At 41.6% G+C, this 26,277-nt stretch overlaps 1 protein-coding gene across 6 annotated transcripts in view; it reads left to right on the top strand.

The window, feature by feature from the left end:
- The window catches only part of limch1b (LIM and calponin homology domains 1b), a 322,052-nt gene that overhangs the window by 202,735 nt on the left and 93,040 nt on the right, over window positions 1-26,277 (top strand). For 5 of the 6 annotated variants that reach the window (XM_060927403.1, XM_060927406.1, XM_060927402.1 and 2 more), the window contains 2 exons: window positions 17,658-17,688; window positions 23,699-23,809. In XM_060927403.1, coding sequence (XP_060783386.1) covers window positions 17,658-17,688; window positions 23,699-23,809 — 142 coding nt within the window. The remainder of the gene's footprint in view (window positions 1-17,657; window positions 17,689-23,698; window positions 23,810-26,277) is intronic. The other variant, XM_060927404.1, reaches the window with a different exon arrangement.

Raw genomic sequence — 26,277 nt, 5'->3', positions numbered from 1 at the left:
TAAGGAAGAGTTTGGTGCAAAATCGGATGTACACAGTCGTTCCCGTATACCAAATGCTGTCCATCAGCGATGACATGTTTGTTGTCCAGAGTTTGCTTCTTTAGTGTTACACCTGAGCTAAAAGACTAATGTAGCTAACAAGTAATGCAAGTCGACACCATAACAATGTGGTGCTTGAAGCTTTCCTTTAACAGCACGTCCTGTTGTGTTTCATTCCTTGTATACAACAGATGTGTGTCAACAAGTACATTTTTCTCGTTCATTAAAAGATGACACATGATACTTTTTATCCATTTATAGTTACTTTCAGTGTTGTGGAACATCCATGAAACGTGTTAATTCCAAGTTAGTTATGTACATTATAGCACCTATAACTAGTTGTTCCCTTACCAGTCTCTTTTTTTTTTTTCCCTCTTTCTTGATGTAGCTTGTAAGCTTGTCATGTTACCAAGAGATTACAAAGCCATCTGTCCTGAAAATTGTCCTGTGTGCGTATTCAGCTTTACCTCTGACTCTGACAAAGTACTGACGCTAAAGACTCGTTCCAAAAGTGTTACATAAACATTTCCTTCAAGAAAGCTTCAATAATTATAGTGTATGTAAATGAGCGATACCTTGGCAATGGCATAGCTGCATACTGGTGTTTGATCCAGAGTTATTAGCTTTTTAATAACATTTGCTAATGAGTATTCAGACATTTAGGTTCTTTCTTATAGCAGAGCTCTGTACTTAAGACTATGTACTTGCGTGGTAATGCATCCACCTGATTTTTGATGGCTTTTGTGACTGTATGATGTCCGTACGTGTGTGTACCACCACCACCACCACATGGAACCTGATTATAAGTGCAAGGCAGCGTATCTCATAAACACTTGAGCACCGGACAACGAAATTTGTATCTTTATTTACAGAAGCTAGGCAGGTTTGTATCCAGTGTTTATTTTTTTATTTGCTTTTTAAAAAATAACGTGGGATTATTTACTAGCACATTTTATGGAAAATATTCATTACCGTTTCTTATAACATTGGTTAAAACAGTTTTATTAGTCCACTAGCTTGTTGGACAGTTGACAGTTTCTGTCATGTAAGGGTGATAGACGAATGTAATCAGAGGAAGAGATTGATTGAAAACATGCTCGCAAACAGATCCAAAATGCAGAGTCGAAAAACAGGCAGTGGTCAAGTGAGGCACAGATAGGATATCAGAGGTAATAAAATACTTGCCGTCCAAAAACACAAACGGGGTCAAAACCAGAAAAGTGATAACAAAATGCAAGGCTTAGTAACATAATGTCAGATACAGGACAGAGAGTGTATACTTCATAAAGTCTGTGTGTTACTGAGAGTCTTTATGTATGCGCTGTGATTGCACTCTAATCAGGAACAGGTGCATGGTAATTAGTCCTAATGGCGCTGTGCACGCATTGCAGTCTGCGGCTGTGCGCTCAGAGCGCCATCATGTGTGCACGTGAGAGATGTAACCGGACATAAGTTTGACACACAGTTTGATATTCGATGGTAACTATATAGTAATGATGTAAAGTGAAAGCGCTGGTTCACTGCTGTCCACCAGGCACCCAGCAGAGTCACACCATAATAAGTCATGGTGTTGTTTCTGGCGCATGGTATGCGATGTCAAAGAAAGGAAGAAATATGTATTTGTAACTGCAATGCATATCTCATTAGCTCATCTGCCCGACACGCGATGAGCTTATGCCACCGTGTTTTATCTGTTGTCCGACGTCATCCACATTTCACGAAAATCACTTCTCTCTCAATTCTTTCTGGCAGGAAGGTAGGGGTACCTAGGGTGCATGTAACGTCTACCCAGATTTGCTTAATTACAATTATTAATGAAGTTATGGACTAATTAAGCCTTAACAAGCAGTTCAACAAAAATCGCTTCTTCTTGGTCAATTCCTTGCCATTTTGGATTCTTTATCGCAAATAGGTAGGTATTTCTAGGGTGTATATAGCTTCTATATATAGCTTGTATATAGTGTATATAGCTTGCAATGTTTTATTGCGCAAGGTGGCCCACTTTAAATCGTTCCTTCTGGACTAGACTGGGCCAGAGTGAGCTACGCCATCATTGATGGTCTCGTTATAATATCACTATTATTAGCTCATCCGGCCAACAGGCAATGAGCTTATGCCATCATGTGTTGTCCATCATCCGTCGTCCGTCCCGCATCATCCACATTTCACGAAAATCGCTTCTTCTCCCTCAATTCTTCACCGATTTTGATTCTTTTTGGCAGGAAGGTAGGTCTGCCTGGGGTGCATATTAGCCTCTATCCATCTCATCTCATCTCATCTCATCTCATCTCATCTCATTATCTCTAGCCGCTTTATCCTGTTCTACAGGGTCGCAGGCAAGCTGGAGCCTATCCCAGCTGACTATGGGCGAAAGGCGGGGTACACCCTGGACAAGTCACCAGGTCATCGCAGGGCTGACACATAGACACAGACAACCATTCACACTCCCATTCACACCTACGGTCAATTTAGAGTCACCAGTTAACCTAACCTGCATGTCTTTGGACTGTGGGGGAAACCGGAGCACCCGGAGGAAACCCACGCGGACATGGGGAGAACATGCAAGCTCCGCACAGAAAGGCCCTCGCCGGCCACGGGGCTCGAACCCGGACCTTCTTGCTGTGAGGCGACAGCACTAACCACTACACCACTGTGCCGCCCTAGGCGCCATCCAAATTTGCATAAGTGCAATTAATAATAAAGATATGGAGTAATTAAGCCCAAACGAGCAGTTTCCACACACATTGCTTCTTCTCCCTCAATTCTTCATCGATTTTGATTCTTTTTGGCAGGAAGAAGAATCAAATATGGGTACCTAAGGTGCATATAACGTCTACCCAGATTTGATTTCTCACGGGGCTGGCATGAGCTACGCAGTCATTGACGGTCTCATTATTGGTATCACTGTCACAAGACAATGCAGCAATTTATCTCTTCAGGCTGATTTAGCGCCCTTGCAAATATTTTGCTCATACACTCATTAGGAGCTCTGCTTTGAGGTACTGCATCAATATCTGTATTATCTCACTGCATAGATTTACAGATTGTCATGTTCAGTTTTAACACTTTTTGCAACAACCTGTAAGGTATTATTTGGTTTCAGATTCTTCAGCTCTCTGGTGTTTGTAGAAGTCGATTCAAATTTTATGATGGTGAATGCTATCATTTCCTTTGATAGGTAATGCAACCAATGACTTGTAAATGTCGCATCAATGTTGCACGTTTGTTTAGTTATTTATAAACGCAGCATTAAACATTATAAAGATGTAAAGTTATTCTTATGAAACGATTACAGTTGTAGGTTTGCGTTGATTTTGGAATATCATTGATGCATTTACATACATGTAGTTTTAACAGATGACTCCATACAGGGGTTTTTCTAGAAAAATTTATTATGAGGGCGCTCACCATGGCGGGGGGGGTTGTCCCCCCCCTGCCGTGCGAAGCCTTTGAAAAATTGAGGCTACAATGGGACATTCTGAGGCTATCTGACAGGGAAATTGTAACAAATTGTCAACATTGAAAAAGAAAAGTAATCTTCTTCTGCCCCGGACAGTCTTTGGCTTTCTTCCGCTTCGTGCCGCGGGATGACATCTTTAAATGCCCAAGTGTCAAAAAAAAACAACTCGCGAACTACTTCTGTCAAAAAACTCCTGCGCCGGTGGGTGAAAGGTCATTCAGTCTCGAGAAATCTCGCTCTACAAGTCAACTGACCTTGTATGTAACCCATGTCAAATCTCACGAGAGCAGCCGCGACAAGTAAACAACATGGCGCCTCAGTCTGGAAAACGCCAATTCGGATTGTTTTTGCACCGTCTGGCAGTGTATCTACTATGATTGGAATATTTTTGGAGTAATTATAACGTATTTGATGATCAGACACATTGTCACGTGGTGTTGCTGGGATGTTTTCACAGAGAAAAGATCATTTTGAGAAAGATTGCATGTTGTGCAGTAGCATATAAGTGCATGGCCTAAGTGTGACTTGGGGTTCAATCGGCATTTCAGTAAGGGGGCGCACTCCGAGAGTAAGAGGGCGCAGCACCCCTGTTCCCCGGTTTAGACGAAAGCCTGCCATAGTTTGTGTTTGTGGGAAGGATTTTGAATTAGCAACTTCCTTTGCTTGTTAGCTGCAGCAGTTGTGTGGCTCCAGTGCAAAACAAAAGAAGCAAACGTCTGACACCAAACGTGTCTTGGCTGATTGATAACATTCGAGGTACAAGGGAAATTTGTACTTGCTCCATTACCAAGTGTTGTTTTGTGACAAATTGATAATAACTACTTCTCCTTCCTGAATTATCTGGTCAGTGGTATAAGGGCACATCGATATTGTCATTTTTCTGTTTTGTTTCAATGCCCTTATGTCCACTTTTTTTCTCCCTTAACTCTCACCTTACGGACACACTTTAACTCATCCTCTACATCCTCTGTGTGTGTGCGCTCTGACCTACGTTTCCTTCATTTCCTTTATTTCTACACCATCTGTATCCGTGCATGCGTGTATGTGCAGTTATAGGATTATAGTTGTCATAGTAACTGTCTTTTGTCCTGCGATAGATGGACAGTCAGTCATGAGGGGGCGTGTCTCATGTGTTTAGTGGAACTACAGTCAGAGCAGAAAGAGAAGATTGTGCTGCGTACAAGACTGGTTTGTTCACTCTGAAAAGGCCAAGGTGGAAAGATAGAGTTTCAGGGCTTTATTTGTTTCTCTACACTTCTGAATGTGTGCATTTGTGCACATTTTCTGGGTTGAATTGCAAAGAACACTTCTTGTACTTCAGCGTGACTTTGGAAGAGAATACAAGAACATAGTGCACATAAAGGCCGTCACGTCTGTTTCTTGCTAAAAGTGAAACAAACTCTTGCTTAAGGTCCTCAAGCCATCAGAGAACCAAGTATGTAAGGATGTGCCACTGGGAAACCTCCCAAAAGATGAGGAAATAGAAGGTAGAAGAGAAAAAAGGGTCCAAAACACTGGAAACATTCTACACTAGTCTGATTTTGCCTTTTATTCTGGTTTTATTTAGTGATTAAAAAAAATCTATTAAGCTTGAAGCCCTGGATAAGAGATATTAAATTACCTCTTTTAAGGCTTGACATGTCTGCCATGTTTGTCACTTTACAACCCCGATTCCAAAAAAGTTGGGACAAAGTACAAATTGTAAATAAAAACGGAATGCAATAATTTACAAATCTCAAAAACTGATATTGTATTCACAATAGAACATAGACAACATATCAAATGTCAAAAGTGAGACATTTTGAAATTTCATGCCAAATATTGGCTCATTTGAAATTTCATGACAGCAACACATCTCAAAAAAGTTGGGACGGGGCAATAAGAGGCTGGAAAAGTTAAAGGTACAAAAAAGGAACAGCTGGAGGACCAAATTGCAACTCATTAAGTCAATTGGCAATAGGTCATTAACATGACTGGGTATAAAAAGAGCATCTTGGAGTGGCAGTGGCTCTCAGAAGTAAAGCTGGGAAGAGGATCACCAATCCCCCTAATTCTGTGCCGACAAATAGTGGAGCAATATCAGAAAGGAGTTCGACAGTGTAAAATTGCAAAGAGTTTGAACATATCATCATCTACAGTGCATAATATCATCAAAAGATTCAGAGAATCTGGAAGAATCTCTGTGCGTAAGGATCAAGGCCGGAAAACCATACTGGGTGCCCGTGATCTTCGGGCCCTTAGACGGCACTGCATCACATACAGGCATGCTTCTGTATTGGAAATCACAAAATGGGCTCAGGAATATTTCCAGAGAACATTATCTGTGAACACAATTCACCGTGCCATCCGCCGTTGCCAGCTAAAACTCCTATAGTTCAAAGAAGCCATATCTAAACATGATCCAGAAGCGCAGACGTCATCTCTGGGCCAAGGCTCATTTAAAATGGACTGTGGCAAAGTGGAAAACTGTTCTGTGGTCAGACGAATCAAAATTTGAAGTTCTTTATGGAAATCAGGGACGCCGTATAATTCGGACTAAAGAGGAGAAGGACGACCCAAGTTGTTATCAGCGCTCAGTTCAGAAGCCTGCATCTCTGATGGTATGGGGTTGCATTAGTGTGTGTGGCATGGGCAGCTTACACATCTGGAAAGACACCATCAGTGCTGAAAGGTATATCCAGGTTCTAGAGCAACATATGCTCCCATCCAGACGATGTCTCTTTCAGGGAAGACCTTGCATTTTCCAACATGACAATGCCAAACCACATACTGCATCAATTACAGCAGCATGGCTGTGTAGAAGAAGGGTCCGGGTACTGAACTGGCCAGCCTGCAGTCCAGATCTTTCACCCATAGAAAACATTTGGCGCATCATAAAACGGAAGATACGACAAAAAAGACCTAAGACAGTTGAGCAACTAGAATCCTACATTAGACAAGAATGGGTTAACATTCCTATCCCTAAACTTGAGCAACTTGTCTCCTCAGTCCCCAGACGTTTACAGACTGTTGTAAAGAGAAAAGGGGATGTCTCACAGTGGTAAACGTGGCCTTGTCCCAACTTTTTTGAGATTTGTTGTTGTCATGAAATTTAAAATCACCAAATTTTTCTCTTTAAATGATACATTTTCTCAGTTTAAACATTTGATATGTCATCTATGTTCTATTCTGAATAAAATATGGAATTTTGAAACTTCCACATCATTGCATCCTGTTTTTATTTACAATTTGTACTTTGTCCCAACTTTTTTGGAATCGGGGTTGTAGCTTGATTTCAAACCAAGAGCACATTAAAAAAAAAAAAGGTACCTGTACTAGCCTACACTCGTCTTTCTTCCCTTTGCATTGTCTTGCTAGCTAGCTAATTAACAGTTCTATAATAAGGCGCTGGCAGCAGGGCGCTTTTCGGTGCAATGTGGCAGATGAACCCAACAGGGTCAATGGCACACCACCAGATGACATGAGGAAGAGCCACTCAAATGGCCAATGGGTGGCATCACTCGGCAAGTCAGTTATCACTATGGGGTAACTTCCATACCCGTCAGATGTGTGGCACTTTTGCGCACCACTTGGCATCAGGTCGGAAGGTCCAGAGAGACAACACAATGGGGGCATCACATCATTTGTCTTACCTTCTTGTGCAAGGCACTTCGCTAGGAGAGGAGAATAGTATATGAGAGCTCACGAGGCCAGGCATTCCATGGCAGCTCGGCCAGGCCATTTGTGCCGCCACTGCAGACGGCTCTGTCGCTCTGGTGCGGGCCTCGTGGCCCATCTGCGTTTCTGCACATCCTAATGAAGCAGTCATCATTGCTAGCGATGGACAGCTGATGATGACTACGGAGTAATCAGTAATCTGAAGGCACTTGAAAAATTCCATCACCACTATTTTCAAAACATCTTAAATATCACCTAGGAAGACAGAAGAACCAACGTTTGGTGTGCTGAACGAAGCAAAAACAATAAGCATTGAAGCGTTTGTCATTTAAGAACTTACAAAAATGGAGCAGTCATGTTGTTGGAATGAAAGCTGAACGTCTGCCAAAGCAAATTTTCTACTTCCAGCTTAAACAGGCAGACAACAACCGAAGAGATTCAAAGGCGTCTTAAAAGCCAATGAAGAAATGTAACATTGAAGCCAACAACTGGGAAACCAATGCCAAGGGCAGGAAGCTCTGGCAAGCCATCATCAGAGAAGGAACAGCAACTTTCAAAGCTAACAGATGTGCAGAAGAAAATGGAAAGAGTGGAAACAGCAACCAAAGCCCAATCTGCTACCTGGAACTACAGGTCCTGAATGTGGAAGAATGTTCAAAGCCAAGATTGGACTTATAAGCCACCTGAGAGTCCATAAGTAGACCAGTGGAATGCAATATTTCGTTTGGAAAACAGTTTTCAAAATGGCGGCACTGACACCTGACTGACACTTCACATTTCGAAGTCTTGCACAAGTCTCGTGAAGCTCGCGTGGATAAGCAATGCCTGCTGTGGACCAAACGAACTAAATTCAACATGGCTAAAAAACGAATAGGCCGATAAGTATATTTAATTGCAATTAGTTGCCAATACGAGTTACGATATAAGGTTACTAAAACCGAAAACATAATTGAATAACACGTTAATTAAGAAATAAAGCAAGTTTAAAAATGACTTCAGTTCCCTTTTAATCAAGATTCGTATATTCTATATTATTATAGCCACATTCACTGGATATGAGCAATCGCGTACTCTGATTACTATTAGGCTATCAGCTCACCTACCATGAGGAGAGAAAAACAAAATGGCGGCGCGTGTTGCTGAACCAACCGAGGGCGAAATAAAAACTCAACTCAAAAACAAAACCCCAAAAATGATCAAGTATTGAAAAGAAATAGAAATGGCTAAAAGAATATAGTCCCTCCCCCCAGTATCTCCAGTTCTACATTCCAGCCCAGTAGGTGGTGGTGATGCATCTTTAAGTTGGTCTACCAACCGCCAAAAAACCCTAAAGACGACACCCCCCCCCCCCCCCCCCCCCCGTAAAAGCAACAAAATGGAATGAAAGTATTTGATAGTAAGAAAATTATCTTTTTTTTCAAGAATTATTATTATTATAATTATAGCATTTTTTTCACAAATTGCTACTGTCATTTTACCAGTTTGTTTACATTCTAAGCGGAAATGATTTTGTCGGACATTTTGTATAAAGTTTTTACTTGTCGAGTTTTCAAATAATAAAAATGCTCGGTTTCTCAAAATCCAGTGAATGTGGATAGAATAAAACAGTTATTCCACTCAAACTTGTCATACATAGCTTGTAGCCTACTTGGTGCTACACGCCTCGTCAGCTATCAGCTCACGTACGACTTGATTCCATGGAATAACCATTAATTATTAGTGCAGTAGTTTAGGATAAATAGCTGTCAATGTTATGTGCTTGCTGGTTAGTTAACTCAGTAGTTGCAGTGCTAGTTACAGGTTTTGAGATTTCTAAGGGTTCAAAATGAGCTTTGGAAACATTAATGGAATCATCTACACCACAGTGTGTTGAGGCTTGACATGAGCTGCTAATGTATACCAAGAGTCCATGCTACCTTGCTAGCTAGCTAGTTAACAGCAGCCTGTGTGTCTTTTTTGTGTCCTGAAACACCTTTTGGCTCAGTTTTGTTTGTTTGTTTGTTTGTTTGTTTGTTTGTTCGTTCCTCGGTACAAAAATTGCCTCTGAAATTTTGTATTTATTCATTTGATTTGATTTATTCATGGGCAAGCCATGGTCTAAAGATTAGAGAAGCTGCTTTGGGACCAAAAGGTCACCAGTTTGATTCCCTAGACCAGCAGGAATGGTTGAAGTGCCCTTGAGCAAGGCACCTAACCCCCAACTGCTCCCCAGGGTACTCTGGGCATGTTGTACATCGCTCTGGAGAAGAGCGTCTGTTAAATGCCAGTAATGTAATGTCATGATTAACATTCAGTATTTATATGCTCACAATGTTTTTTAAAGCAAGTGCACTTAATGCTATGCTATTATGGCTAGTTATCTACAATAATTAGGTAGTTTCAGTGCTGGGTGTAAGGTGAGGGGGAAATAGCCCTGAAGCTATCTTTATATTATGTATTTTTCCTCTACGTCATTGCAAAGCAGTCAAGTCTTTAAAAAAAAAAACTTTCCAATGTCACCGATGGAATCATCTACATCATCCCATACCATCATGCCATACCGTCTTTTATAAAGTCAAAAGTATTTTCTGTAAAGCTGCTTTGCGGCAATGTCTGTTTTTAAAAGCACTATACAAATAAACTTGACTTGAAACTTAAAGTCAATGTCCCTCCCGTGCCAGGACCTGGTCTTCCCAGGCAGTCTCCAGGCCCTTAGCGCATTGGGCAGCACTAATCTCCATTTCAGTAGTCCTCGATCTCTCACCTATTACATACCGTAGCTAGGGTTACAGTGGGGGCCTAGATCTCTGGTAACCACAAGAGTTTGACTCCCTACTTGCATCTATATTGCAGCGTGCCCCACCTGATGGCGGTAGGTACCATTTATACGATGATATGAGTAGAACTTAGGATCTCCTGGTCAAGAGGCGAACATGCTAACCTTTCGTAGAGTGCGTCTTTCTTAAATCAAGTCCTTGATAAAAAATTGACCTGTTCTGGCCTGCACTTATCTTTTTTTTTTCATTGCCTGTCTTTCTCATATCTCTTCTTTAGCATCAGTCTTTCCACTGAAATCCTTGGTGGTGCGCTCAATAAAGTGAGCACAGAGTGAAACTATGCAGCCTGGCAGAGTGATGATGGAAACATAGAGCAGGGGGTTTTTTTTTTGTTTTTTTTTTTTGACAGGTGATTGGGGAGGAGAGAGAGAATAGTTATCAGGTTTGGTGATCTTGTACGCTTTGGAATTCGTTTGAGGGATTGAGGGATCACTGCTGTTGTACTTTAGCGCATTAAAACGCTCCAACTACTTCAGAAGCACAAGGAGGTCATAAGTATGCAGACGACAGGGTTGCCAGGTCTGTAGTTTTCTCACAGGCTTATGTTGCTGCCACAGGTTGGGGAACGTTGAACGTTGTGCATACATTACATTAATTATATCAATGTTTTCGTTTCGCAATCCAACCGGATAAGCTGCAGGAAACTATAAATGCATAGTTTATTATGTAAATGTGGTCTGTGTTTGAGTCAGTGTTCTGAATTAACAGGTGAAATGGCGTATTAGTATACTACATATAACTAGTAAATTCATAGGAGTATTTATAGTACAGTGGACACAGACTCATTGAAACTGGACAGTTCAAGACTGGAAAAGACCAGACGATGTTTATCCAATCTTCATGTGTCTAGTTTCAGGGAGCCTGAGCCCACTGTAGCCCCAGATTCCTCTTCTTGGCTGACAGCAGTGGAACCTGATGTAGTCTTTTCCTGTTGTTGCCTGTCTGCCTTAAAGTTCTGTGTTTTCTGAGATGCCTTTCTGTCCGGCATGGTTGTAAAGAGTGGTTATTTGCGTTACCATAGACATTCTGACAGTTCAAACCAGTCTGGTTATTGTCCTCTGACCTCTACCAACAAGGTGTTTCCGCCTACAACACTACAGCTCGCTGAATGTTTTGTATTTATTTTATTTTGTTTTTGAACCATTATGTGGAAACTCTGTAGTTATTTGTGCATGAACATCCCAGCAGTTTCTGAATTACTCAAACCAGCTTGTCTGGGACCAACATCCATGCCAGGGTCAAACTCGCTCTGATCCAGACTTGTGGGACCCGAGTCCGACTTGTGCCCTAATTTTAAGGACTGGTGACGTGACTCGGACTTGAGCACTGATGACTCGGACTTGGACTCAGACTCGTGCGTTAAATGCATTTGGACTTGTAAATTGTAGACAAGGACTCAGAGTTTTGTAACGTGGCATACATTCATTTTTATACTAATTTCGTGCAAGAGAATGCACGTTCACCTGTTCATACGTCACGTTCAGGAACAAACTAACGTTAATGGCGCTAAAATGCCTGGAGAGAACGTCCCTAGGATTGTCCGCTTTGCTTATACAGACTTCTCGTGCAGTGAGGAAAAAATGTACTGCTATGTGTTCCATATGTAAAGAGCTATCGAGGAGACGACGGGGACAACCTCGAACTTCAATCGTCATTTGGCAAGACTCCACCCAGAGAAGGAAGTGACGTGGTATATTCATTGCTCTGTTGATAGCGGGGCTTGCTTGCTGAGCGATGAACTAGCTAGTGTTAACCCTCTCTCATGTTATTTGCCCTGTTGATAGTGGACGGGGCTTGCTGAGCGATGAACAAGCTTTTTATCTGTAGCCTATTAACTAGAATGGGGTAGTCAAGCAGGAACGTTAGTCCAACATAGTAGCAGAGATGCTTTTATATAAAGGCAGCAACAGCCACCGTCAAATGGTGCGATTGGAGACTTGTTCTCGGACTCGACTCGGATCAATAGTGGACTCGACTCGAAATTTTCTTTAATGACTTGAACACTGGGGACTCGAGACTGGACTCAGACTTGAGGCTTCTGGCCCTTTTCCACTACCCTTTTTCAGCTCACTTCAGCCCGACATGGCTCGCCTTTCGACTACGTCAGAGCGGCGTGACTCAGCTCGCTTCAGCCCTACTCAGCACCCAAAACTCGCACTGTTTTGGAGTAGGGCTGAAGCGAGCCAAACCGAGCTGAGTGGGGCTAGGGGCGTGAGGAGACACTCCCCTGTGCACTGATTGGTGAGGAGGAGTGTCCTCACATGCCCACACACGCCCTGCGAGCACGCTGGGATCTGTAAACACCGTAAACCCGGAAGAAGAATAATTACGAATTACGAGAATTTCTGAAGCCTTATGCGCCTCGCCTCGCCTCATCTATACGCTCTTGCCAGTATCTGTTGGCGTTGTCGGTGACAACAAGCCACAGCACCAAGACCAGCAACACTAACAACTCCATGTTTATTGTTTACTCTCTGGGTCGTGAGACTACCGCTTAAAAGGTCACTGATGTCACTGTTTGCGACATCACGTGACGTCCACCCACTTTCACTAACTCCACCCAATGTGTCCACCCCCTTCTAGCCAGCATGGTTCAGCGCGGTTGTAGTCGAAATGCAACCCCAACAGCCCCACTCAGCTCGACTCAGCCCAACTCAGCACGGCACGGCTCAGCCCAACTCGGCCGCGTTGGTAGTGGAAAAGCGGCATTAGTGACTCGACTACAACACTGCTCTGATCACATTTTTCTTCTCCGATTCAGATGTTTGATGTGAACATTAACTGAGGCTCTGGACTTGTGTCTACATGATTGTATGCACTGTGCTGCTGCCACATGATTGGCTGGTTAGATAATTGTTCAAATGTGCAGGTGTAAAGTGGCTGTTGAGTTTATTTTACACTGTCAGAAATAGGGGTAGAGTAGGAGTTCATTTCTATCCCCCAAGGTGTAGTCTGCACTAATGTACCCCCTTGGGCTCAGTATTGGACCTCAAGGTAACTATCGCTACGTTCACACTGCAAGGCTTAATGCTCAATTCCGATTTTTTTGTGAAATCCGATTTTTTTGTGAGGTCGTTCACATTAACAAATATATGCGACTTGTATGTGATCCTCGGTATGAACGAAAAGCGACCTAAAAGTGTTCCGCATGCGCATTGCAGGATACGACGACGTCACACGCAGTGAGCATGGCCAGTGTTTACGGAAGTAAAACCGCCCGGTTGCGGTATGACCCATCCAATCTAGCTTGAATAGCTGCATCCCCCCAAATGGAAATCAGCTCCCTAACCTCTGCGTCCCTCCATTGAGATGATTCAGAACCTTCACAGCCCGAAGCGTCCCTCGCATTGATGTCATGCGCAGGGGCGCAGATATGTTTTTTGAACTGGGAGGGACAAAAAACTGGGGGGGACAAAGCTGCCAGCAAACCAACCCCAACCCCGATATGCCTGTCAAACTTGTTGTTAGTAACCATAGCAACCAAGCTCGAGCTCGCAACCTGTGCAGTCTGCGCAGCTCAACCAACCGAATATCAGTCTTTGTTTTGTTTTATGTGAGTTGTTGCAACTATGTATACACTGCTGTGCACCTCAATAAACCGAATGGTAATTAGTCTTTTGATTTTTCCGTGAGGTTTGCCTTATGCAAAGAAAGACAGCATAGACGTTTTTTCCTCCCTATAAGTGGGGGGGACCGAACGAGGTGAATTTAAATCTGGGTGGGACGAGTTTCACCCTCTATCTGCGCCCGTGGTCATGCGCCATGTTGTTGTAACTTTTTTTGAGAGACCCGCTGCCTACTTCAGCGCAGAATAGTGACGTTTGTGGCTTGTTGATGACGTGCAAGTCGGATGAATGCGACCTGGCGGTTCAGACTGAAGTCGCATATGAAAAGATCGGATAGGAATCGGAATTAGGACCACATATCCAAACGGCCTGGGTCGGATTTGAAAAAATCGGATCTGTGTCGTTCATATTGTCAATAAAAGATCGGATACAGGTCACATATGGGCGAAAAGATCAGATCTGAGTCACTTCAGCCTGCAGTGTGAACGTAGCCTATATGTACCTTTTTACGGCCAAAAAGGTACATACATGATCCCAAGCAGTATCTAAAGGGTACACATAAGTACCTTAGAGGGTACTGCCCCAGTGACAAGCCACTGTACCCCTAAAGGTACAGTAATGTACTTTATTTTCTGAGAGTGTAATCACAATTTTGGAAGAGTCCAGTGTTTTGGGTTTTGGAACAGGACTGAGAAGGGAGGCTACACTTACCAGCGTTCATCTATTACTCATTTACTCCTTCCTCTCTCCCCCTCTTTCCGTCTCTGTTTTGCTACATTCCTCTCAATGCCGCTTCTTTTTATTGGAGATTAAAATAGGAACCTGAAAAGCTGAAGCTGTTATTTCAGGATGAAGACAAGTAATTCTTGTTTTCCCCCAAGAATTTTATTTATTGCTTTTTCAGATATTTCCAAAGTAGTAGACCATCATGAAATTATGAAGAGACAAAGTTTGACCCCATATTTAGCTCTTTGTTCTAAGGGTGATATTTGGTTTGTCCTGGTTTAGACTGAAACATTACTTGGCAAGAGGTGGAGTTCATAAGGCGGTTTGAATTCCGTCCTGCTAAGGAATAAAGAACCCTGGAGCATTCATAACTTTTGAAAGAAACATGAAGAGAAGATGCTCTCTTCCCATGTTTAATGTTTAGCGCCTAAAACCGAATAAAAGCAGGGACAATTCACTCCATTATTCCTGCTCCTGAACAGTGTGATCGAATAGATCAGCGAGATTGTGCAGATAAAGCTCTCTGTAAACATGTTGTACAGCTGCAGCCAACTGTGACAGATTTTGTGACTGGTGAGAAGTAGCACTGATCACGGCTTTCAGCTAATCATCAGTATAAATTCGGTTTGTTCAGAAGGGTTGAAAGGGCTGGTAGGTATAATGTCTACGTGTTTGTTACTTGTACGAAAATCTCCTAGGAAACTGGATATGTGCGAGTCACGGAGCATTGGGCCTCATGCAAGAACCACTCAAACGATTCATTCTTAATTGGCTTGTACAAGTGATTTAGGAGAACAATGCAGCATTCACCAATCTTCTTGTATTTTGAATTTTGTCTTCGACCCAAACACAACTTTACGAGTGGTCCAGACCTGCTGTAAGAGTCATGTGCAATTATTCTGCTGTTATCCAAACCTAAGTTTCTCACTAATTGATTGTGCATTTCATTATTTGAAGAGGTTTTGAATTTGGAAATCTTAGATACAGTGTCTTGCAAAAGTTTTCATCCACCTTGGGGTTTGTCATCCTGTTTTGTTGCCTTACAAGCTGGAATTAAAATGGATTTTTGGGGGGTTAGCACCATTTGATTTATACAGCATGCCCACCAATTTAAAAGGTACATTTTTATTTTTATTGTAACGCAAACAGTAATTAAGACGAAGAAACAGAAATCAGGAGTGTGCATAGGTATTCACCCCCCAAAGTCAATACTTTGTAGAGCCACCTTTTGCTGCAATTACAGCTGCAAGTCTCTTGATGTATGTCTCTATTAGCTTAGCACATCTAGCCGCTGGGATTTTTGCCCATTCCTCAAGGCAAAAGTACTGCAACTCCTTCAAGTTAGATGGGTTGCATTGGTGTACAGCAATCTTCAAGTTATGCCACAGATTCTCAATTGGTTTGAGGTCTGGGCTTTGATTAGGCCATTCCAAGACATTTAAATGTTTCCCTTTAAATAACTCCAGTGTAGCTTTAGCAGTATGTTTCGGGTCATTGTCCTGCTGGAACGTGAACCTTCATCCCAGTCTCAAACCTCTAGCTGACTCAAACAGGTTTTCCTCTAGAATTGCCCTGCATTTAGTGCCATCCATTTTTCTTTCAACCCTGACCAGCTTTCCTGTCCCTGCAGATGAAAAATAGCCCCACAGCATGATGCTGCCACCACCGTACTTCACTGTAGGAATGGTGTTCTCATGGTGTTGGGTTTGCACCACACATGGTGCTTCCCATGATGGCCATAAACTTCAGTTTTAGTCTTCTCTGACCAGATAATCTTCTTCCATGTGTTTGGTGAGTCTGCCACATGCTTTTGGGCAAACTTCAAACGTGTTTTCTTATTTTTTTTCTTTAAGCAATGGCTTTTTTCTGGCCACTCTTCCATAAAGCCCCACTCTGCGAGTGTATGGCTTAAAGTGGTCCTGTGGACAGATACTCCCATCTCCACTGTGGATCTTTGCAGCTCCTTCAGCGTTATCTTTGGTGTCTTTGTTGCATCTCTAATCAATGCCCTCCTTACCCGGTCTGTGAGTTTTGGTGGGCGGCCTTCTCTTGTCAGGTTTGTAGTGGTGCCATATTCTTTCCATTTTGATATAATGGATTTAATGGTGCTCCCAGGGATATATTTTTTTTTATGACCCAACCCTGATCTATACTTCTTCACAACTTTGTCTCTGACCTGTTTGGAGGCTCCTTGGTTTTCATGTTGCTTGCGTAGTAGTGTTGCAGAGTCAGGGTCCTTCCAGAACAGGGTGATTTTATACAGACATCATGTGACACTTCGATTGCACACAGGTGGATCTTAATCAACTAATTATGTGACTTATGAAATGAATTGGTTGGGCCAGCTCTTATTTAGGGGTTTCATACGAAAGGGGGTGAATACCTATGCACACTCCAGATTTCTGTTTTGTGTCTCTGCCCATCTTAATTACTGTTTGTGTCAATAAAAAAAAAAAAATTTCACCTTTAAAGTGGTAGGCATGTTGTGTAAATCAAATGGTGCTAACTCTCCAAAAAATCCATTTTAATTCCTGATTGTAATGCGACAAAACAGGACAAACACCAAGGAGGATGAATACTTTTGTAAGACACTGTACTTCATAATTATGTTGACATTATCCTGTTTGACTCTATAAATGTATTCATATCACATAACAGTAACAGTATTAATTTAAATTGATTTCTGATGCTATTTTGTAACAGGACAATATCAATACAAACATCTCCGCTGCAAAAAGGCTTAAATTATGCAGTAGTTTAAGGTTAATTGGATCTCTGAAAGAGAGGACTTCAGTCTCCGAAATCGTAAAGTACTTCTTTCCAGTCTTTGATGCCATTTTCATGAATCAACACCTCTTGACATACAGGGAAGGAAGCATAGCCTTGTATGGTATTACTGGGGCATTAATTATGCTAATTTACAATTCTCATGCACGTGTGCTGAATTACGCACAGGGTTGAAATCACGCTGAAGTACGTCCTGAGTAAACATTTATCACGTTTACGCAGGGTCATTTTCATGGCTATATGAAATTAGGAGCATTTGCTCAATCTGGTATGACGCGCTCATGAGCCCAGCATATGAAAAATAAGTAAGAGGAATTTAAGATAAGACGAAGAAAACGTTCTTGCATGTAGCCCAATGTTATCTCTGTGTGTTATAGGCTAATGGTGTGTATGTGTGACACTTAGAATATGTGCACACTCAGTGTTTGTGTACATATTAGATTAGAAAAGAATGCAAAATAGAAGCATTTGCACTCGTCTCAGACTTTTTGAGCCCACTGTATATGTCAGTGGTTATATGTACTGTAGATCTACCGTAAATGTTCATTTTTTTTCCCTCTCAATATGTTTTATATATTCTCTCCCTCTCTTTCTGTACCCCTACAGAGGCTCAGACTGCAACAAGAGGCTGAAAAATGTAAGTATATCTACATATTTCTGTTTAGGTATGCAATCGTATTTTCATACTTGAAAAGGTTATTGAAGAGTTTGAATGAATATGCTCTATTGTGAGCCTTTTTTTTTTTTTTACCCAATGATCTCCAAATCTCATCCCGTAGAGCTACTTTACTTACAGAATTTAGTTCTGACCCCAATCCCCTAAATAATCAGTGTACTGAATTAACCGGATCAGAACTGAGTGCTCGAGGAAGGTAGCTCGCACTGACTAAGGTGTTTTACTTTTATTCCTCTTGGTGCCACAGTAGTTTATTAAGGATTACCATTTTTAATCATTAATGAAGCATACCATGTTTTATCTTTATCCTGAAGTGACTAAAGCAGAAAAAAAAAAACCTACAGCTTGCCATGTTACAGAGAAAGCAGAAAGCACAAGCGCCTCTGTCCTGAAGACTCTCCCAATTCCAAAAAAGTTGGGACACTGTGTAAAACATAAATAAAAGCAGAATGCGAAGATTTGTAAATCGTGGATACCCTATATTTCATTGAAAATAGTACAAATACAACAGATGTTGAAACTGAAAAATGTTATTGTTTTTTGAAAAATATCTGCTCATTTTGAATTTGATGTCGGCGACACGCTTCAGAAAAATTGGGACGGGGCAAACAAAAGGCTAAAAAAGTTGTGTAATGCTTAAAAAAATAAAAACAACTAATTTGGTTAATTGTCAACAGGTCAATAACATGATTGGGTATAAAAAGAGCATCCCAGAGAGGTGGAGTCTCTCAGAAGTAAAGACGGGGAGGCGTTCACCGCTCTGTGAAAAACTGCGTGGGCAAACAGTGCAACAATTTAAGAATAATGTTCCTTTTTAATTCTTACTTCATCTTTGTCATATGTACTAGAGATAGTGTGACACAGTATAGTGAAATTTTTATTCTGTCAGTCCTCCAGCAATATTACCTAGACATGAATAAATAAATAATTTAAAAACAGGGATATAAAGTAGTATAAAAAGATCTAGTAAAGTGCCAGTGCAAATAAATAAGTCTTTCCTCAACGAAAAGTTGCAAAGAATTTGAGGATCACATCATCTATGGTGCGTAACATCATTAAAAGATTCAGAGAATCTGGAGAAATCTCTGTATGCAAGAGACAAGGCTGAAAACTGACATTGGATGCCTGTGATCTTCAGGCCCTCAGACGACACTGCATTAAAAGCAGATATGTGTCTGTAGTGTAACTCACTGTCTGGGCTCAGGAACACTTCAGAAAACCATCATCTGTGAAAACAGTTCATTACTGCATCCACAAATGCAAGTTAAAACCAGATATAAACAATATCCAGAAACACCACCACCTTCTTTGAGCCTGAGTTGTTGTTTATTTATTTATTTATTTATTTACGATGGACTGAGGTGAAGTGGAAAACTGTCCCGAGGTCTGACGAATCAAAAGTAGAAATTATTTTCAGAACTCATGAACACCACGTCTTCCAGGCTAAAGAGAAGAGGGACCATCCGGCTTGTTATCAGTGCACAGTTCAAAAGCCAGCACCTGTGATGGTATGAGGGTGCATTAGTGCAAATGACATGGGCAGCTTGTACATCTGGGGAAGGCATCATTAATGCTGAATGATATACAGGTTTCAGATCAATATGCTGCCATCCAGACAAAATCTTTTTCAGGGAAAGCCTTCTTTCTTTCAGCAAGACAATGCCAAACCACTTTCTGCACATATTAAAACTGCCTGGCTCCATAGTAAAAGAGTCCGGGTGCTAAACTGGCCTGCCTGCAGTCCAGACCTGTCTCCCATTTAAAACATTTGGCACATTATGAAGCGAAAATATGACAAGGTAGACCCCGAACTGTTGAGCAACTGAAATTGTATATCAGGCAAGAATGGGACAACATAACATTTCTCGTTCAAAACTACAGCAACTGGTCTCTTCAGTTCCCAAACTTTTACAGAGTGTTGTTAAAAGTAGAGGTGATGCAACACAGTAGTAAACATGCCCCTGTCCCGACTTTTCTGAAACGTGTTGCTGATATCAAATTCAAAATGAGCGTATATTTTTCAAAAAACAATAAAATTTCTCATTTTCAACATTTGATATGTTGTCTTTGTACTATTTTCAATGAAATATAGGGTTTCCATGACCTGCTAATCTTCACATTCTGTTTTTATTTGTTTTACACAGTGTCCCAACTTTTTTGGAATTACGGTTGTAGAATATTACAACAAGTGCATTGATAGAAACTTATTGTTTATTTTACAGCTGGAGCTACTGTCAGAGCTGTTGTGATAGAAAACTAATCAACACCACCTTCTGATTTGAGAATTCAGGTGCATTGTGGTATAAATAGTGCCATTTTATGTCCTGCCAGAACGATACATTTTCTATAAGTGATGAATTTTCGGTAACGGCTCTAACGGTATTCAAAGCTGCAAGGTTTATATTAATGCATTTGTTCTAATGTTATCACTTCCGTAGTAAGAACTTAGTGTTTTAAATGACCGATTCTCCATACAACATTGTGTTGTTTTTGATATGGTGGAGTTTACTTCTTGAGGTTTGTTTTATTTATTTATTTATTCATTTATTTATTATGCTGTTGGTGCTTTTTCTGACATGAGAAAGGCTTCAGTCTCCAAGAAAAGCCTCCGCAGTTTCTTGGTAACATGACAAGCTGCTTTTTTTTTTGGACATTGAGAGGGAGAAAAACAGAGGCTTGTGAGGGATGGACTCTATAGATGTTATAATGTATATGATAACATGCTTCATGGATGTTCCCCAACGTAAAATGTAACTTTTTTTTTTTTTTTTTTGTATCTGGCCACATTACCATGCTATTGATTATTTGCCTATAGCAGCACTCCCTGTTTGTTTTATTCCTTACATATTGAAGTAAACAGGTTGTTCTTTGTAAAGGGCGGATGGGTTTTGGTGATTTTTAAACGCCTAAACTTGATCAGTTTGGTTACTCTGTCTCACTTCAAGGTTGTACAGGACTTGTTCGGATTATGCAAGCAGCTTTATTCCTGTCTTCGCAGCTTTGCAGAATGATAGCGACCATGTATACATGCATACACACACTCACTCACTCACACGATCACACACACTCATGCATTCCTGCTTGGCATGTTTTGTAAACAGGACTAATCTCTGACTGAATAGATGAATATCTCTAGTTTACGCCCTTTTCTTACCCCCTTTTGCTGTTTTAGTTTCGTGGTTTGGTATGGGAATTATGTGGGATAAAGAGATCAACGTGTTGAGATCCTACGTTTTGAGTGAAGATCAATGGTGCATCATGTCAGGATCTAAACATGTCAGTCATTTGACTTTTGATCAGTTTTTAGAATATCTGGAGGTTCATATCCTGAAAGTGCAACTCCAAGAACTAGAGATGTTTGTTTATGGCGTGTCCAGTCAGGTGACCAGTGCTTTCAAGTGGCTTTCAGCCAAGGATGCTGATTTAGGCATAAATCAGTAAACTCTCTGGGGCTTTAAAAGGTTGTACTTTTGAAATGACACATTCGGGATCGTGATACAGTGGGGCAAAAAAGTATTTGGTCAGCCACCAACTGTGCAAGTTCTCCCACTTAAGATGAGAGAGGCCTGTAATTTTCATCATAGGTACACTTCAACTATGAGAGACAGAATGGGGGGAAAGAATCCAGGAAATCACATTGTAGGATTTTTAATGAATTAATTGGTAAATTCCTCGGTAAAATAAGTATTTGGTCACCTACAAACAAGCAAGGTTTCTGGTTCTCACAGACCTGTAACTTCTTTAAGAGGCTCCTCTGTCCTCCACTCGTTACCTGTATTAATGGCACCTGTTTGAACTCGTTATCAGTATAAAAGACACCTGTCCACAACCTCAAACAGTCACACTCCAAACTCCACTATGGCCAAGACCAAAGAGCTGTCAAAGGACACCAGAAACAAAATTGTAGACCTGCACCAGGCTGGGAAGACTGAATCTGCAATAGGTAAGCAGCTTGGTGTGAAGGAATCAACTGTGGGAGCAATTATTAGAAAATGGAAGACATACAAGACCACTGATAATCTCCCTCGATCTGGGGCTCCACGCAAGATCTCACCCCGTGGGGTCAAAATGATCACAAGAATGGTGAGCAAAAATCCCAGAACCACACGGGGGGACCTAGTGAATGACCTGCAGAGAGCTGGGACCAAAGTAACAAAGGCTACCATCAGTAACACACTGCGTCGCCAGGGACTCAAATCCTGCAGTGCCAGACGTGTCCCCCTGCTTAAGCCAGTACATGTCCAGGCCCGTCTGAAGTTTGCTAGAGAGCATTTGGATGATCCAGAAGAGGATTGGGAGAATGTCAAATGGTCAGATGAAACCAAAATAGAACTTTTTGGTAAAAACTCAACTTGTCATGTTTGGAGGAGAAAGAATGCTGAGTTGCATCCAAAGAACACCATACCTACTGTGAAGCATGGGGGTGGAAACATCATGCTTTGGGGCTGTTTTTCTGCAAAGGGACCAGGATGACTGATCCGTGTAAAGGAAAGGATGAATGGGGCCATGTATCGTGAGATTTTGAGTGAAAACCTCCTTCCATCAGCAAGGGCATTGAAGATGAAACGTGGCTGGGTCTTTCAGCATGACAATGATCCCAAACACACCGCCCGGGCAACGAAGGAGTGGCTTCGTAAGAAGCATTTCAAGGTCCTGGAGTGGCCTAGCCAGTCTCCAGATCTCAACCCCATAGAAAACCTTTGGAGAGAGTTGAAAGTCCGTGTTGCCCAGCGACAGCCCCAAAACGTCACTGCTCTAGAGGAGATCTGCATGGAGGAATGGGCCAAAATACCAGCAACAGTGTGTGAAAACCTTGTGAAGACTTACAGAAAACGTTTGACCTCTGTCATTGCCAACAAAGGGTATATAACAAAGTATTGAGATGAACTTTTGTTATTGACCAAATACTTATTTTCCACCATAATTTGCAAATAAATTATTTAAAAATCAGACAGTGTGATTTTCTGGATTTTTTTTCTCATTTTGTCTCTCATAGTTGAAGTGTACCTATGATGACAATTACAGGCCTCTCTCATCTTTTTAAGTGGGAGAACTTGCACAATTGGTGACTGACTAAATACTATTTTGCCCCGCTGTAAATGGTGTGTACAAGTTTTATTACAAATTGTCTTTTGGATAAAGATTTGGGAATTGTTTTCATAGTTTCTTTCTTTCTATTAGAAGACAACCCACTATCTTGATTATTTATTTATGTTGCCACCATAAGGCAGCTATTGTCTTGTTTGAACAGAAGGCCACCAAACACACACTGGACATGCAGTATTGCGTGTTATAGTAACACATTGCCAGCAGTGTACCATCCCAACTGTGTGATCTGTGTGGTCTGCATGCGAGCAGTGTTTTTGTGTATGTATTTGTTTTGAGTGCATGAACAGCACAAACTGCATTCCGCTTTACCGTGGAACAAATGCTCTTTTGTTGTCGGATGAATGGGCTATAATTGGTGATGAATGAAAACAAAGGTTGTTCGCCTTGCCTGTCACATTATCGATCTTTAGACAAGCAGTCACAGCTGATATTCTTTTCATGTGTGTAACGGGTATCTGAATTTCTGTGCAATCTAAACCCTGTAAAATTGTTCCATTTAATTCCTTTTTCAAACTTGTGTTCATGAGAAAACGGTGTTTGGTGGTGGTGAAATAAGGGAAAGCCACCATATGTGACGAGTCATGGAATCCACGGACACATGTCGGCCGAAACGAATCCGAGAAAATCTCAAAAGAAGCTTTTTTTTTTCGAAAAAAAAAAGCTTCTTTTGCGATTTTCTTGGATTCGTTTCGGCCGACGTGTGTCCATGGATTCCATGACTCGTCACATATATCAGATACTATTAAGATACAGTAACCATGGATAGAAAAACCTTCCATTAAAACAAAAAAATCTCGATGGATTAGTGATTAAAAAAAGTTCAACTGGTGGATTTGATAAGTTATCGGTTTTGTCTTTATAGGTTCTGATCACAATCTATTGGCTGGGCCGGGCAGCCAATAGCAGTGCCACATATAACGGGCCCACTCTGGATCTGCGTGAGTTTGAGGGGCTGCTCTCACAGATGCGAAAGGTAAACACAGTATGACATGTATACCACTGTACATCCGTCTCATACAGTACAGCTCTATCAATCAGGCTCATACGCTCCAGCTCCATCGGTCTCGTACACTCCAGCTGTGTCAGTCTCTACAGAGTCTACGACTCTGTTAGTTTTATACAGTATAGCTCGGTCAGTCTCGTACACAATACAGCTCTATCAGTCTTCTCCACTAGACAGCTCTATCATTTTCATACACTGTCACACATGCATTGTACATGTGATCAGGCATGTCCACTGTAGCTCTATCTGTTATACACTATACAGCTCTATCAGTGACGTACACTATACAGCTGTATTGGTCTCATACGCTGTAACTCTTTTATATATGTGTGTATAGTGTGTAACGCTATCAGTGTTACGCACTATACACATGTATCAGCCTCCTACACTGTAACTCTGTTGCACTATGCATTATACAGCTCTGTCAGTATCATACTGTACAGCTCTATCAGTCTAAGGGCCTCTGCATGCTCTTGCGACAAGGCTTTCGCAGATAGCTTTTCGCAGACAGTTGTAATTTATCGTTGAGCGGGGAGTAATAGGCGTGTGCGATGTTATTCACCGCCAAAACGCAAGGGGGCGCGAAGTCACGAAATCGCTAGGAGTAGTTGGTGGGTGTGGTTAGTGGAGTGTTTATCCTCCGGTTACTTATAATGACTAGAACTGGAGTCGTATAGATGTACGTACTTCCTCGATCAACCGCTCTTCGTGTTGCTCCATCTTCGCTCGTGTTTTTAAAAATGGCGGTAGTGAAAACAAAACAAACCGGGAAAGTAGGGAAGCGGAAGTGCGTGTACAGCGGATGTAGAGTGAACCAATCAGAGCCTTCTTGTCTGCGACGCTGTCTGCGAGGCTTCTGCGGTGGTCACAATTTTTGGGAGGTGCGCGCAGAGCGTCTGCGAAGGGGGGGGCTACGCAGACGCCATCTGCGACGCTGTCTGCGAGGACTGGGTTGTCAGCATAAATTGGCCTTAATACACTGTAACTGTTTGTTTTATACACTGTACACTCGCGCTATCTGTTATACACTGTACAGCTCTATCAGTGTTATACAGATGCATCCGTCCTCATACACTGTAGCTCTATCCGTGTTATACATTGTGCAACTCTATCAGTGTCAGACTATACAGTTCTATTAGTCTCATACACTGTACAGCTCTATCTGTGTTATACAGATGCATCAGTCTCATATACTGTAACTCTGTTGTCTTGTACATTATACAGATCTATCAGTCTTGTACACTGTAGTACTATCTGTGTTATACATTGTGCAGCTCTATCAGTGTCAGACTATACAGTTCTATTTGTCTCGTACACTGTAGCTCTATCCGTGTTATACATTGTGCAACTCTATCAATGTCAGACTATACAGTTCTATCAGTCTCGTACACTGTAGCTCTATCTGTGTTATACGCTGTACAGCTCTATCTGTGTTATACAGATGCATCAGTCTCATATACTGTAACTCTGTTGTCTTATACATTATATAGCTCTATCAATCTCATACACTGTAGCTCTGTCCGTGTTATACATTGTGCAGTTCTATCAGTGTCCTAGACTATACAGTTATATCAGTCTCATACACTGTAGCTCTATCTGTGTTATACACAGCTCTATCAGTGTCAAAGACTATACAGTGGTGGGTTTCCCAAAGGCCTCTTAACGCTAAGAGCATCTTAACTAGGAGAGAGCGTGTTCGTTGTGCTGTTTGCTCTACCATTTAACGATGATCTTTGTGCTACGATGCTTTTGGGAAACTCAGCACAGTTCTATCAGTCTCATATGCTGTAGCTCTATCTGTGTTATACACTGTGCAAATCAGCACTTGCACAACAGCTTTATCAATTTCATACACAATAGTTCAATTGATTACATGCTCTATCTTTCTAGCCAATTTGAAAATGGTACCATCAGCCAGGACAACGTAGTTAGCACATCTCATTTTAGCATTCTAAGCATGATGAGTTGCATGACTTTTGCAAATGAAGTGACTGTCTCAAATTACATTCCCAGGAAATAAAACCCCTATGATGTGAAGATAAGCTCGAGACCTGTACTTCCTTGGCAAGAATATGCTGTTGAAACAAATAGGGACTACTGTTGTTAATTCTCTCCAATAATTCTCTTCAGGGCCATATGGTGGTGCAGTGGTTAGCACTGTTGCCTCACAACAAGAAGGTTCTGGGTTTGAACCACATGGCCGACTGGGGCCTTTCTGTATGGAGTTGTTGCATGGGTTTTCTCCGGGGCCTCTGGTTTCTTCCCACAGTACAAAGACTTGTGGATTAGCTCAAATGGCTACTCTAAATTGCCCATAGGTAAGAATATGAGTGTGAATGGTTGTTCATTTCTGTGTTAACCCTGCGATAGATTGGCGACCTGTCCAGGGCACAAAATCAGCTGGGATCAGCTCCAGCTTCCCCCACAACCTTGACACA

Source organism: Neoarius graeffei, chromosome 8 (assembly GCF_027579695.1).
Source record: "Neoarius graeffei isolate fNeoGra1 chromosome 8, fNeoGra1.pri, whole genome shotgun sequence".
In the NCBI taxonomy this organism is placed as follows: Eukaryota; Metazoa; Chordata; class Actinopteri; order Siluriformes; family Ariidae; genus Neoarius; species Neoarius graeffei.
Note: the sequence above shows the minus strand (reverse complement) of the source record. Positions and strands in the feature narration are given on the sequence as shown.